Source organism: Poecilia reticulata, chromosome 18 (assembly GCF_904066995.2).
Source record: "Poecilia reticulata chromosome 18, P_reticulata-male-v2, whole genome shotgun sequence".
Taxonomy (NCBI): Eukaryota; Metazoa; Chordata; class Actinopteri; order Cyprinodontiformes; family Poeciliidae; genus Poecilia; species Poecilia reticulata.
In genome coordinates, this window is record NC_088847.1 from 10,853,940 (window position 1) to 10,869,959 (window position 16,020).

General features: G+C 38.8%; 1 protein-coding gene across 1 annotated transcript in view; it reads right to left on the bottom strand.

Moving 5' to 3' along the window:
- vax2 (ventral anterior homeobox 2) overlaps window positions 1-15,855 on the bottom strand; it is a 30,829-nt gene extending 14,974 nt beyond the window's left edge. The window contains exons 1-2 of the mRNA XM_008427956.3: window positions 13,542-15,855; window positions 9,216-9,403 (exon numbers count right to left, since the gene is read on the bottom strand). Of these exons, the coding sequence (XP_008426178.1) occupies window positions 9,216-9,403; window positions 13,542-13,770 (417 nt within the window). The 5' untranslated portion in view covers window positions 13,771-15,855. The remainder of the gene's footprint in view (window positions 1-9,215; window positions 9,404-13,541) is intronic.
- Between the last annotated feature and the right edge of the window lie 165 nt (window positions 15,856-16,020).

Here is a 16,020-nt window from a genome sequence, read left to right on the forward strand (position 1 = left end):
ACATGTCAGGAAAATTACACTATCCTGGCTCCTTTAAAAGAGGCTGATGAAGCCAGGCGACTCAGCCCGAGCGAGTCATTAAGGACGGACTCGGCTACGACTTAATTGCTATTATGTTTTCTCTGATTATCTAATCAACTGATTAGATAATCAGCGCCTCAGAGGTGGTTTGTTTCTGACCATCATCGAGTCAGTCAAAAGTTCCTGTTTTCACACACACAACGCCGCACGGCGTCACGTCCAGCGACTGAACCGCACAAAGGCACCGAGTGTCCCTCCGTCTCTCCGTCCGTCTGTCTGACACACTCCCTTCCTGTTTCTTTCTCCTCTCCAAGTGTCAGCGGACAGCCCCCGCTCTGTGTAGCCGCCTGCCCCCCACATCTGCGCGCCTTTGCGCCGCTGTTGGGTCCTCTGTGCTCCAGACAAGTGGCCAGACATCGTCTGTCTGGGCTGACACGGTGGACAATGCTCACAATGAGGCCTTTTCACACGTACAAGACACATATCTCATCTTCCCTTGGGCGTCGCGTTGCAGAGTACGGAGACGGCTGTGATACTGTGAATAAATCTGTTTGACCAACAGTATATTGCACAAATTAAAGAATAAATTGTGATATTAGTGTGTAAAAATGAATAAATCTTTGTAACTAATAAGTGAGTCCCTCAAAGCTTCGAGTTTAGTCCACTTTCCAACGTAAAGGTGGGTAGTGTATTTATATACATCAGGATATTTTTGGTACTATTGTGATAATGTTTAAAGTGATGATAAAAACTATTTATTCCCTTTTTTCATGCAACTGTAAAGCTGTGACTGAACAAACGCTGCTCTTGACAAACATTTCCATTTGGGATACGTTTCTTTTGGACACCAGTCACACAAAAATGTATCACTCAGCTGAAAACACTAGCTGCATTTCAAATGTATTGGTATTTGTTGTTGAACAAACAAGAGAGAAAATATTAAAGCTAACAAACTTGACAACATGGACAAGTTTGGGGTGGTTAACTGAAATGTGTCGTGACGACAGTAAATCAAAATTCCTATCATGATAAGAAATGTATCATGATAAATGATAAACGATACGATAAATCAGTCATTAGATTAACTTTATTGTCATCATACATACAAGGCCATGCAATTAAATTTTGTTGGGAGCAGTGTTATTATTATCACTGAAACATTTACTGGTCTTAATGCTTATGCTGATGAGATATCCAACTGATGTTGCTGTTTTCCAATTAAATAACCACATAAGAGATAATGATATGCTGAGTGAATTGTATTTTGGACTTTTGAGCTGGGAAAGGGGTGATTTTTATGGAGAAGTTTTAGATTTCACTACATGCAAAAGGAAACAACACAAGAAGTCTTCTAGCAATCTAAAAATGTAAAATTTAGTCTTCAGTATGATCTGGTTTGTTCTTCCAACTTATTAAATTCTCAGATTTCTGAGACTACTTGAACTGTGAAAAAGGTTTGCTTACACTTTGTAACACAGTCCAATTAATATCCTGCTAAATCAGCGGCTAAATGCAGCAGACTGTATTTAGCCTTTAATTAGTCCATGTAATAGTTTTTATATGACTAGATTCAATCCTATACTACCATCAGCCTGTAAAATCAGCTTTTTCATATTTTTACCCCGTTTGACAAAACTACCGTTAAGACCAACAACCCTGACACATCATTATAACCCTGCAACCAGATCCAGTTCTGTTCTCTACCAGAACAGATAAAAGGCTCTGACTAATCAGTTCTCCTAGAAATGCTGGGGCCGTTCTGAGAAAATCTTATGCAGCTCATAGGGGGGTCTGTTAAATTTAGAGGGCTTATAAACCCTGAGGCTGGTAGCCTGGCAGTATATTCTCAGAAAGGGTAAAGACTCACATAACGTGAAGGCTGGAGAAAATACTGCAGCTTGTTCTCATGTCAGGACTGGAGGGAAATCTTCAAAATGATCTCTCCTTTTTAGGAAAGGAGATGAACTTCCTAGTCGATAATAAAAAAACCAAATCAGATTTTTTTTGGATGTATGTGAGGGTAGCTTGTTGTAAAACAACCTGATAATAAAAGAGATTTTTGTCTGGCTGACTTGTTTGTGACATCTGTCTGTGAAAGGATAATTATATGGATGGACAACAAAAACATATCCTGGACAAAGTGGCTTCATAGATTTCAGCTTGTACAGCTAGTTTTGTTTGGATAAGTGAATGTGTGTGTGTTATTTTCATTTTTAATAACTCTTCAACACAGCCAAAAACAGCTCACAAATCTTTAGAGATGAGGCGGCGCCAACCTCGAGCTCTTTGGGCTGCAGGACACTGAGATTTCATTCCACAAAGGTCAAACGGCAGCGTTTTAATTTGTTAGCTTGTCCTAGAAAGGATCGCTGGCTCTGCGGCTGTTTTATACGCACGCTGTTCACGGCTCTTAAGCATTTTCTCATTTTGCCATGTTGGAACCATGAACTTTGGTGTATTTCGTTGGGATTTTATGTTCTGGTCCGACACAAAGTAAAGCAAAGCTGTGGTGTGAAAACAGAGGAAATTAAATATGAGGTTATAAAATGTTTTTCATCTGAAATTAAAAAAATTTCCCAGAGCCACATTTCCCAATGTTAGCTTGACAGGGCTGGATAGAGAGCAATCCGAACAACCGTTTCCAGATCCTGATAGATTCTTACTTGGATTTATGTCCAGACTTTGACTAGTCCAGTGTAGCGCAGGAATTTGTTTTGCTCTAAACTCTTCTGCCTGAAGCTCTGGTTTCAGTCTGGTTTCAACTTCAGTCTCAAGTCTTCTGCAGCCTCTCACGCATCTACTAAATATATCCCCGCAGCATGATGCTGCCACCACCATATTTCACAAGAGACTCAAAGAAAGCCTCCCAATAGAGTTGCTGATCTCTGCAGAGCTACCATGACTCTCGATTAACTTTAAAGCTTCTCCGGTTTCTACTTTCCTATAAATCGCACAAAATACAGTTTTAGCAAACGTGTAGCTCAGATGCCGTAAAAGATTTACGTTTAAGATAAAGCAGTTATGTAAATGTTATTAAAAAAGAAAACTTTACCACAGACGGGGAAGCTTTGATAATAACATTCAGTTTCAGATAATTGTTCCTTTGTCAGGCTCTTTTTTTGTTGGGTGATTTCAGTAGCTCTGTGAGCTAACAAAGGTTAGCCTAGGTATTTAAGACAAGTTTGACCTATCCCTCACTGAGCGCTATAGCGCAGCACAGACGTCTTCGTAAGAGCAGAAATGTGTTGGTCGGATGAAAGTCCCTCCTTGAAAGCCGTCAAAAGAGGAAAGAGAAACACAATCGTTCGCCCACGTCCCAGGGTTGCTCCGTCAGCTTTACATAAAACATTAAAGATGATTTGACGAGCACCGTGGCTGCAGCTTTCTGCAGGATGAAGGCTGTTCAGACGTTCCCTCCAGCAGACAATTAATTCAATGGCTCTTCTCAGTACAAATAGACCGACGACCTGCAGGGTCGTCCAACGGCATTCAAACCCCTCGAACTGTTCCATGTGCCATGTTACAACCACAACTTTACTCCATTTCGTTTGGATTTTTATGTGATAGACGGATATAAAGTAGAATCTAAAAATGATCTGGATGGAAAATGATACATGTTGTTTTCTTTGTTGTTATTTTTGTCTCGCCACTCTTGCGGAAAGACTTGATTTATGGAAAGCACAACCACTTGTTTTATCAAGAAATAATATTCCCACCTGAGCTGTGGCTCACTGCAGCTCCTCTCTAAAACTCTCAGGTCTTCACAGAACAGCTGGGTGTGTGCTGAAATTAAACTAAACTAAACTGGACTCTGTTGATTTAGTAATGCAACACTGATCAAATGTAAAGTTTAAAACAAAGCACAAGACTGGTGAAAACTTCTACAAGGAACTGCATGAACATGAGCAACCCCCCCACCCAAAAAAAAAAAAAAACAATTGAGCAGCCTTAAAAGTAAAGAACAGTATGTTTTAATTCACATATTCAGGGGAAACTTTAAGAACCTCATGAGATGACCCCGAAAAATAAGACTTGACACCCCCCCCCCCCCCCCCCCGCTACTCCTCTAAAGCGGCTGGAGACAGGCCTTCACAATAAGAGCCGTGATCTGGGTTCATTTCTCAGGGAAACGGCAACGCGGTGACGGAGCTGCAGACTCTGTGGCTGTGTGTCCGCAGCACCCCTCCTCCGCCCTGCCGTGTTACCCTGGAGCGGGGAGCCACCTGCCGGGACGAAGGGAGAGCTCCGGGCCGGTAGCACATGACGCCGCCAAGCAGGCTTTTACTCCCGCGTGCAAGCTGGGGCTTCCCCCACTTCCTGTGTCCGCGCGGCGCTAAGTCTTCACAATTAAAGTGGCGTGTTTGAAAATGAATTTTTAAAAAAGCAATCCGTGTTTTTCCAGATAGAAGATATGGTTATAATAGTAATCTAAAAGAGATACTAATGAGCTGCCGTTCTGTAGAAAAACAATCAAAAGTTGACACAAAAAAGCAATAATTTTAATTAAGAAATAAATGCAAGCTAAAAATGCCTCAAAAGAAAAAAAAAGTTTATTTCTAATAACTCTGGAATAAGAGAGAAAAATAATATAGTAAGAAAAAATAATATAAAGACTTGATTAAGTTCTAACGACCAAAAGGTCTTCTATTAATTGTTTCACAAAAAAATCACATAAAATATATATTTCCTGAATAAAGTTATGTCAACATTTGAAATATACATAGAGAGAGATTTTTATGTTGTTGTTTCGTTAAAAAAAAAAACTTAATTCTCTACATGAACACGAACACTGACTTTAAAACAGAAACGTTTTCAAACTCCAGCTTTTATTTTGAAAACAACAAAACTGGTACGATTAATAAAATATAAAGGAAAATACTAGAAGTAATCGAAAGTTTAATACGTACTGGAATGTAAGATTGAGTGTAATTTTTAAAGTTTTGACAGATTAATTGTTTTGTCTTCATTCTGTCATTCATCTTTTTTTTTAATCCTGCATTGATTTGCGGCGAGACACTTTTGAGATTTTGATATGTGAAAATATTTTCAAAATTTACTTACGTTCTTACTCGTTTTCATAAATAAAGTATTTTGTTTGTTTAGAATTGAACTTGTGCTGAATGTGTTCTGGTTTTTTTCTTAATGCAGTGCGAAATGCGCAAAAGCTACGAAAATGACGCACAGGACGCGCCTGGAGTTGCAATATTCAGAGAAGTCACGTGAATTTCAGTTTTTTTTTTTTTATCTGCTATTCTGTTTGTGAATGTTTCTAAGTTTATTTCTAAAGCCTCAGCGCTGAAAACTGGATCAAAGCAACTCATTGATGTAAAATCTGAGGCAGTGAAACTATTTTTATATATTTTTTCTTTATTATTTCAATGTTAAATAACAAAGCGTATTAGCTTTTAGTGTAAAATAATAAACTTCATGGCTGCCTGGACACATTTATATTAAGTTTGCATAATTTTGGCTATCGGTGCCAAATGTGAGTATTTTGGGAAAATCTTAATTTATTTATTTATTTTTTTAATTCTGTAATAATATCTGTTGTGAGGATTGAAGTTAATGATGGCATTCATTAAAAAAATTTATATGCAATTGTTATAAATAGATATTAAACTGCTGAAATAAATGTTCTTGGAAAAGCATTTTTGTTTTCAAGCAACAGAGGAAGAACGCTAGATGAAGGAAATGCCTGATGGCAACAAGATGGTTTAACTGGTTGGAAGGAAACCATGAAGGAACCCAGAGAAGTAGAGGAGGTATGCTCAACAGTGTGTGTGAAGAGATTCCATGAGAAGACCACCTGCATCCAGAAATGCACAATAAAAGTTCAGAACATTTTAAAAAAGATCCAAACTCAGACGTGAGGCCAAAATGTCTCATTTAACTCTAAATGTGAATATGTTATTCCAAAAAGAGTTTACAAAAAAATAAAAAATAAATAAAAAACACCTCAAAACTTGTGATTTGGGAACACAAGAAGCATTGAGGTCATTCTTTGTACATATCGAGTTATTTCTTTGGTTTTTAGGGGTTTTTTTCAGCAATCACAGACTGCTGAGTCAGGAAAGGAAATTTATATTTAAAATATGGTTATAGATAGATAGATAGATAGATAGATAGATAGATAGATAGATAGATAGATAGATAGATAGATAGATAGATAGATAGATAGATAGATAGATAGATAGATAGATAGATAGATAGATAGATAGATAGATAGATAGATAGATAGATAGATAGATAGATAGATAGATAGATAGATAGATAGATAGATAGATAGATAGATAGATAGATAGATAGATAGATAGATAGATAGATAGATAGATAGATAGATAGATAGATAGATAGATAGATAGATAGATAGATAGATAGATAGATAGATAGATAGATAGATAGATAGATAGATAGATAGATAGATAGATAGATAGATAGATAGATAGATAGATAGATAGATAGATAGATGCGACTTTAACAGCTCTTCCTTCCTCTTTTGCATGATTAGCCTAAAGCGGATGAACCATTTGCTTAAAAACCTTCCCAAACTGCGGCGCCTTCATAATGAGAGAGCAAAAATCCTCTTGATGCCAACTAAAAGCCTTTTCCATCCTTCCTAAAAGGTGCTTCAAGGCAGGTAATAAATGTTATGGCGCGCTGATGCTTTTTTATGATTTAGAGTTTGCTCACACTTGAAGGCCATTGGAGGCATTTTGGAGAAAGTTTCATTCATTCAGCCTTCCTCCTCCTCCTCCTCCTCCTCAGCAGCAGCAGGAAGCTGAGGCCTTCACATTAACACCCCCGGAGTCAGCACTAATGAGGGCCTCAGCGGCTGCCCTAGGCTCCCACACACACACCTTTCTTTCCATGCACGACAAAGTCTGTTTTTTTGTTTCTGCATGCGACGGTGGTCTTACTGCCACAAGTGGTGGTGCATGAAGTTCCTGCGTGCTTTTCAGCAGCAACAAGTCTCTCTCTCTCTCTCTCTCTCTCTCTCTCTCTCTCTCTCTCTCTCTCTCTCTCTCTCTCTCTCTCTCTCTCTCTCTCTCTCTTTTTAACATGCTGATAGTAAAGTGGAAAATAACGAGAAAGGCCTTGACACGGCTACTACTCGTTGAAACTGAAATGAAACACATTTGAAGCCCTTCCCCACTTCACTATATGTTGTTTGGCTTTGAGAAGTTGCATCAGCAGCTGTGTTCCTTTTGCAGCCGGCGGAGCATTTTCATAAAAACGCCGTCATTACTGGGTGTAATGGGTCAAAGGCTCAGCAGTAGCTTTTTAGCTTCTTCTTGTGTATAGTTTGGCTCAAATATTAACTTCTGAAAAAGACAACGTGAGAAAAAATTTACTTTAGCTATAAAAGTAACAGCTTAGCCTGTAATAACATGTCTCTCGTGATAATATAAGTTATAAAATGTAACTCTAAAATTTGACTAACATTCATTGGGGTTCTTGTTTGTGTCCCTTCCCAAGAGACGTGATTTAAAAATTTGACTTTTTAGTTTCTTTTTTTTTCTTTTTTTTTAAATACATGTATTTATAGTTTTTGCCAACCCAAACAGGGTTTCAATGAATCTGTGATCAGAGTGGAATAGTTCAGTCCAGGTTTTGAGATGACCATAACCTCAGGAATATGGATGTTAATTCACATCCAGATAAGGTTTGAATGGTTCATGACTAAATTCAGTCCAGAAAAACTGTTTAATTCAGAGCTGCTTTGGAAATCAGAGAAATAGATAAATGTTAGCTTTAAAAGTCAGACATAGTTCCTTATAATACGTACACTGGATGCTCAGCCCTCTTTTAACTGACCGAACTTATCATTTAGGGACAGAAAATCTTCTCAGGGTGCCTCTGATAAATGTCATCTTTTTTATATATATCTCAGAGCCATCCCCAAACACAGTGGCGCCCCAGGCAGAGAGCCACCTTATCTTAATAAATAGCTGCAATCTAAACTCATTAATGTGCCTCCTCTGCTTTCTTGAGTTTCCTAAAAAATATGCATATCAGACTCTTGACAATTTTCTATTGCTGGCCACTTTGCATACCCCCCATCCCTCTCTGTTGGTGCCGCTGCTTTTGGTCGATATTATGTTCAATTTAGTTTAATCATACGGTGTCAATTCTAAATAAATCTCATTTCAAAGCAATTTATAAGACAAACAGGTCCAATTTGTATACATAAATGCACAATCAAGTCCATCCAATCATGTTGTTTAGACAGATTCAAATTAAATTGCATACATCAAATTTCATCCGAGTTATAAAAAAAAATAAAAAGCGCAGTCAAATTCAGCTTTGTCCCTCCACTATCAACATTTATATGAATAAAACATTCACCCAGTTTTAGAAAAAATCCAAATCTACTTCAGTTTGATTGTTGACGTCTGCTGGGTTAACTTTACAGCTTCGTTTTACAGTGTTTTTAAGACTGAATGATGTATTTTTTTTTTTTTTTTTTGCTGCTGCTCTTTTTTTTTTATTATTCCTGGCTCATTCCAAACATAAGAGTATTTATAAAGAACATTCATAGGTATGAGGCTTTGTTTTACTTTGTTCAGAGGAAATAAGACGCAACTCGTCCATGTCCTCCATGATAAAAGCCTCCATTGTAACGCTGATAGTTGCAGAGTAGGTATCTACTCGTCTAATCTGCAAGGTGTACATGGAGACTGTGCGCTTAACTCCGTCCTGTCTGAACATAAGCCGAGATAAAAAAAAAAATATCTAGGCCAGTTATGAGTAATTTTACAGTAACGTATCAATTATATTTTAATTATCCCATTCCCTTTTTTTCTCTGTGTGTTTAAAAGCTTCCCTGGCCCAACCTTGTTTGTATTTCATATCTTTCTCGCCCTAAATTTGGCTGTTTTCAAGCTAACTATAAGAAGCAGCTTTGGGCGGAGCATCAAAGCCCCTCCACCCCATCTCTTTTCCTCCATCTCCCTCTCTGATTGGCTGAGAAGCACATCAAAGACTCCGCACACACCTGTGACCTTTATAATTCAGTGTTTACCAATCAAACGCACCTGTAAGCTATCCACATACGCAACACCTCAGATTAGCATGAATAGTTTCTAACCGAGTAAAATAGCTCTTTGTTTGACGTCATGGCTATTTTAAACGAACCGTGTCGTACTTTCGGCAGAGCTCGGAGCCAGAAAGCCGGTGTTCTTCGCTCTTCCTACCTGTGTTTCCGAGAGGTTCAGCTGCCGGGCCAGCTCCGTGCGCTCCCGGCCCACCACGTACTGGCACCGCTGGAACTCCAGCTCCAGGCGGTACAGCTGCTCGGCCGTGAAGGACGTCCGAGTGCGTTTGGGCCGGTCCAGGTCCAGGCCCTTAGGCAGGACTATCTCCCGGATGGTGCCTTTGGCGTCTGTGCAGGTGTTGGAAAGCACAAAGAGTCGGTGTATTTCCGCACAACGTGGTTTATGACGACGATGAACTCATGAGCTGCTGGTGTCTTGTTATTATAGCCGGGAATAAAAACCAACTGAGCAACAGCTCGGTAGTTTCAGGAAACAGAAATACAAATGCCTGCTAGGCTGGTGTGACTCAGGCCCTATATACGGTGCCACACTGATGTAATATTTATGAGCATACACATAAAGGCATATGGCTGCAGGGCTCACAAAAGCATGAATGGGCAGCTGATTGTGCCTGCTGTAAAAGCACATAGAAAACTTACATCGTAGGCGTTTACATTAAAGCTTAAAGAAAAATAAATCTAAATACCAGTTCATATGGAAAATATTAGTTAGTTCAGCTCCTGCGCGCGCGCACACACACACATTTATATAAATATTTATATAAATGCAGTATATTTTGTCTTCATTACCGTGTTGGCACGTATAGGTTTGACACATGAGAATGAATTGCCCTAAAGCCCTTCGACTACTTGCCCAAAAGCTTTTTTTTTTCTTTTTTTTTAATTAACAATAAATATCCAAGTTTGCTTTATATTTAATAACATTTGTCTCGAGTAGTGGACACCCACGTTTCATGCACGCCTCACTGAGAAACTCCATGAATTTTTTGTTCCGTGCTTTGCCTAATTTAAAGAACGTAATTATAAAGACTTTGACTGTAACGCAGCCTGACACAAAGTATTCAGCAAGCTAAACATTGGAGTGCGTATCCTACACTCTGCTTTTTAAAAAAAAATAATAATAATTATGTTTACATTTTTTTTTCTGTGTTGTGCTTTAGTTGGTACGATGAATGGAATAAATAAATAAATAAATAAATAAATAAATGGACTTTCTCCGTGTGGTCTTATGGCTATAGGCAAGCTGAGATCTGATTGGCTGAGAGTTTCTCTTGATAAGAGCTGGATCAGTGAACCAGAGCAGTGCAGGCGAACAAAGCCGCCGGTTTCTGCGTCATTCTGATGGTTTATTGTTTTAACTGCTGTAAACATGTTTTTTTATTATTAATATTATTGAAAGGAGTGCCCGTGATTTACCTGAATTCGTCATGTCCTTTTTGTTTGATTTATTTTTATTTTATTTTAGTTAGGTTCATATTTAATTATTTGATTCAATTTACGGACATTTTTTTTTCCATGTTACTCTGAAATGGCGTGTAAATAATTTTTTTAAAATGGGGAAAAAATCGTATAAAAATAACAATTGCTATTTTCGGGCAAACAGTTAAATTGCAGGTTTTATCATTAACAATATATTATTGATATCTATTTGAAAATCAATCAATAAAGACGCATATTATCTATTTGCTTATTCTTATATATATATATATATATATATATATATATATATATATATATATATATATATATATATATATATATATATATATATATATTTATCTGTGAATGTTCCTTATCACAGTGCTTGGACTCTCAGCAGCAGCAGCAGCGGTGGAAAAAAAAAACCCTCCTCTTTGTTCATTCATAAAATATGCAGTCCAATAAAATATGAAGAGCGCTGAATTAAATATGAAACAGAAGCAGCTGCACGCGGAGCGAGTGTTTCTGACGGAAAGCAACCTTTAACCCGAGGAGCAAAAAGGCCCAAAATACCTGCAAACATTTATTTATTTATTTATTTATTTATTTATTTATTTATTTATTTATTTATTTATTTATTTGGTGGACAAATGGGTGGATTTTATGAAGCTTAAGGTAAAGTTTAATCTCCGCTTGTTTGATCGTCATTTGCAGACGTGTTGATGAAAAGTTCAGACATTTTTGGCTCGTTATTCGGCTACATTTCCCCCTACTTAATTAAAAAAAAAAAATCGTAGCTATTTAAGCTGCCATCGACTCCGCATGTTGCTTTAATCTGCAGAAATACAGATTAAATGCCAACATTGCATTTTTTTTTTTTACCTCATAGTGTCTTAATTCAGCGAATGTTTCCACAAAAAGACATTACCGCATGCAAATATGAAGAAAATGTTTGATTTGTTTTTCTTTCTCTGCCACAAACTGTGCAGCGTTTTTCTAGGACGCAGAGCAGCGGAGACCTGCTGACCTCTCTGTGACCCCGGTCGCTCTCCAGATAAAAAAAAAAAAAAAAAAGGAAACAACCCGGAGCAACTCTGATTCAAAAACACAAACCCAACTCTGAAAACATTCACTGAACAACAACTGGACTGTGAAACCGGCCCTCATGCCTCATATTTATTTACCTGCTTGTTTCCATTAAAAAGGTAACGCGGTGCGGTGCTGGAGGCTGAATCACAAACCGCAATGCACATCTGATGTTACCGTAACACGGTGTTATCGCCCGGACGGCCCCGATAAATAAAAACAAATATAAAATGATAAGCGTAACAATATATGTCGGGGATCATTTTAACGTTTTACGTGTCTATTAATCACACAGACACGATAAGAACATTTTGATCTTTTTTTTTAATTTTATTCTTAGTTTCGCTGTAGCTACTATAGCATTTTAAGGTCGATTTTTATTTTTATTTTTATTTTCATTTAAATCAACGCCTGCGATTATTTTTCTCACATACCCCTTTACTTTTGTTTTATGTGTGTGTGTGTGTGTGTGTGTGTGTGTGTGTGTGTGTGTGTGTGTGTGTGTGTGTGTGTGTGTGTGTGTGTATATGTGTGTGTGTTTCCATTTCTTATTTTCATCATTGTACGATTGATTTCAGCAATCTGCTCCTTTAAATAGGCCGTTTCTGCAGCAGCCATCATCTCGCAGCAGCGTGATGAGCCGACATATTGACTCTCTCCGTTTAGGAAATCTGCAATAAACACACAGCTGCAGGGGCAACGTCTAAGGTCTTTATGCTCATTTGAATTTTCACAGCATCAATAAAAAAATAAAAAAAATAGAGCCGAAACATGAAATATACTAAAAAAAAAAAAAAAACAAGTGTTCGGTGATATTCGATCATCAAAATGAGTTCATATTTTAAGATAAATATTTACTCCTACCTTTAAACAGGAATTTGCACGTATGTGAATGACACTGTTTTCTCAAATCGCTTCATATTTCACTAACATTTTTACAAGACAACAAACTAAAATATATTTCTTTAATAATTTCGTTTTAATTTTATCGATATAAAAAAAAGCTAATTCTATAATGTATGTTATTTTTACTGAACTCTAACAGAAGCACACATATTCTAGGCTGTTTAAAAAAAATAAATAAATAATAATAATAATAAATTCCCTCGACGGGTTTCTGTGTGTGTTTTAAAGAGCTGCCTGTCCTGTAGTGACCTCCTGCAGGAGGGCGCGGATGTGAATTCAATTTTATGTTGGTTTCCTTCAGTAAAAAGTCACAGAAATACAATTTGATTGTATGTTGTTGTTTTTGTTTGTTTGTTTGGGGGTTTTTCTCCTTCAGTTTCTGTAGACGTAATGCTGAATGTGTTTATTTTTCGCTCGTTAATAAATTCAAGATCAATTTTAGTCTGCAGAGTGTTTCTAGGTTTCTCCCTATTCTCTGGCAACAAACGTTTCTTACTTTAATGTTGGATATATGTTATTATATTGATTAAACCAAACAATCATTTAAACGTTCACAGCGACTATTTATGCTGCACTAATAAAGTGTGTAATTAGCCTATTCTGTTCATATTTTTAGACGTAAACATCCTATTTGTACGTGCATGAAAATAATGATGTTTAAAACGTTCGTGCATCGCTATATTTGTAGGTTTTATTTGCTGCTGAAGCTGCTGGTGGCTGTAAAAAACATTTGGAGGTCTCTGCAGTCCTCCCAGCAGCAGAGGTGCTCTTCTGTTGCAACTCTGACAGAAAGTTGAGTCTGTACAGAAAACACTGCATCTCTTTAAAACCCAAATTGACGTTTTAGATGTCCTTTTTTTTTTCTCTTTTTTTTCACGCAAGTCTTAGTAAATTTCTAAATGAATCACAGTAGCGCCTGCGAATTAAAATTCGTTTTTTAACGTAAATTGTGACCAGAATTGCAGCCCCCCCCCCCACCCCCCCTGCACCCCGCTCCGCTGATTTCCCATGTTTTGGGTGCTGGTAGTTTGAGTGACCCGTGGAGCCCACTTACCCCTCACTAATATCCGGCGACAGTAGTCCGGGTCCACTCCCAGAAGTTTGTCGTGCCCGTCCTCGCTGGAGGACGTCGGCGTGGACGCGGAGGTCCCCGGAGTGTCGGTGGAGCTCTGCACGGGGGACCTGCTGCCCATGTCGGGGCGGCACTTGCCCTCCATCCTGTCCAGCGGGTTGGGTCCACAGCGGTGGCTCCCATCGCCCATAGCCGTGGCCTGATCGAACATCTACAACTAAGTTACAGTCTCTGTGAGGGCGAAACCTTCTTCCTTCCTTCCTTCCTTCCTTCTCTCTAGTCGCTCTTCTCTACTTTCTGCTCTTTGCCAATGTTCTCCAGAGACGAGCAGAGCATACCCACCTCTCCCTCAAAGCAAAGAGAGGGAAAAAAAAAAACCAGAGTAGATCCACTTATAAAGACACGTCGCGGTCCAGCAGCGGAACCGATTTGCACTTCAGGTGTGGCGGCATGACGCACCGTCCAGAGTCGGAACCTGGAGGAGGGTTAGCCGGCTGGGCTCAGGGGAGGAAACCTCGGGCTGTTTTTATTATTATTATTATTCCTACTACTACTATTGTTATTATTATTATTATTATTTACTCAAGCTGCAGCAGTCAGGAGGTGCAGGTGGAGATGCATGGTGAAGATCTGTTGAGGAGCAGGGAGGCGCCACAAACACGCTCACACACCGAGGAAGGAAGGAAGGAAGAAAAAAAAAAGTGAGAGGCTACGCGCAGGAAAAGGATGGAGAGGAGAGAAAAAAAAATCTGAGCAGCGGCTACAGTTCAAAACAAACCAGGGAAAGTTTCAGCTGGTTTGTCCAGATCAGCTTCACTTCCAGTCAACACCAGCTGCCTGTGCGGATCCTTGGCGTGTGTGTTGGCGGTGCCACATGAAGGGGGTCGGCACACAGAGGAGGAAGAGGAAGAAAAAATCAAAAAAAAAATCAAAAGATGTCTTAGATAGAGAGCCCTTCTAGATGGGGACTGGCAGGAAATGGGAAAACACCAGCGGGCGCCTCGACAAAGTTTGGCGCGCGCGCGCTTGTTAGATTTTGTTATTACTATTATTTTTTTGTCATTTATAATTTGCGTGGCGAGCAGAACCGTCAGGTTCCAGCCCGTCTCCACAAACACAGCGCAAAAAGGATGCCGAGGGAAGGACGTGTGGATAATGTTTCTGCTGATACGCTCTGTTTTACAGAGGCAGGATCTCCGCACGTCATTTCCTGCCGACTGCAGGATTGGTCGCTGATTGGTCGGCGGGCCGGCCACGTTTTTTGACAGGGTAGGGGCGATGGGGAGATGAGATGATGGTTGTGAGTTCCAACTCCGCGAACCGCAACCCACAGGTGCGTCTCCGTTAAAACGTTTAGAAATTAATTTCAATAAATAATAAATTACATGGATTGGTAACACAGAGATAATGCTCATTTCTATTCGTTTTTGCTGATTGCGACTTACAGAAAAAACCCCAAAATTCAGTTTTTCGGGGGAGTTGAACGCTAGACAAGAAGGATTTGTATTGATAGGGAAGATAGTTGGCACAGTTGAAAACCGACACCCTCCAAAACGAGAAGGGTGAGCCATTTGCTGAATATGTTGGTTTTCCATAGAGTGTTTATGGAAAGTTACGTGAAAACAAAGATCATTCAAGGGGAGAAACACTAAGAAACTTCAAGAGCCTCCAACACAGAGGTGTGTATCCAGGACATGGACGATATCTGTCACATTCCTGGTGTTTGACGCGCCGCTGCTGAACCAGAAACAACTTCATCAACTTCACCTGCGTCCCGCTCAGGAGAAAAAGAGCCTGGACTGTTTGCTCAGTGGTCCAAAGTCTTCTTGTCAGATTTTGTTTCAAACTCAAGGGCCAAAAGCTGCTTGAGGCTCAGTGTGAGGTTTTCACAGTCAGTGATGGTTTGTGGAGTCATAACATCTGCTGGAGGCTTTGGGTTGTTATTTGCTGTAAGCCATGTTAAATGTTTTATTTTATTTTATTTTTTCAAATAGTTGAAATGAATGCCTTGAATTTATCCAACATTTCCAGTGTAGCTGGGACTCTATGAACTTGAATTTGAATGTGACTGATTATACTGGAATGAATTGAATTTGGGGATCTGGATATGAATTGGACCTGTTTGTCTTGTAAGGTGGTTAGAGATGACATTTTGTTTTAATTTGGTCCTATGAAGAAATTTAAATGTATAGAAATGTGTCACACAGTGCTTTACAAAACTATTTATATTTACACATTCCTTTTTTAAAAAGAGAGGGGATATTATTTAAGAAAGTGTGTACTTTAATGAACCAAAAAATGCTAAATATGAGCACTTAAAATTATTTACATTTGAATCAGAGACATTATTGTATAATGTTAATTAACTGTTAAATTATATTTTGCAACCTGAATATGTCGGTTCAATCAGCTGTCATTCTCCTTGGTCTCCATGGTAACTGATGCAGAGAACTGTGAGGTT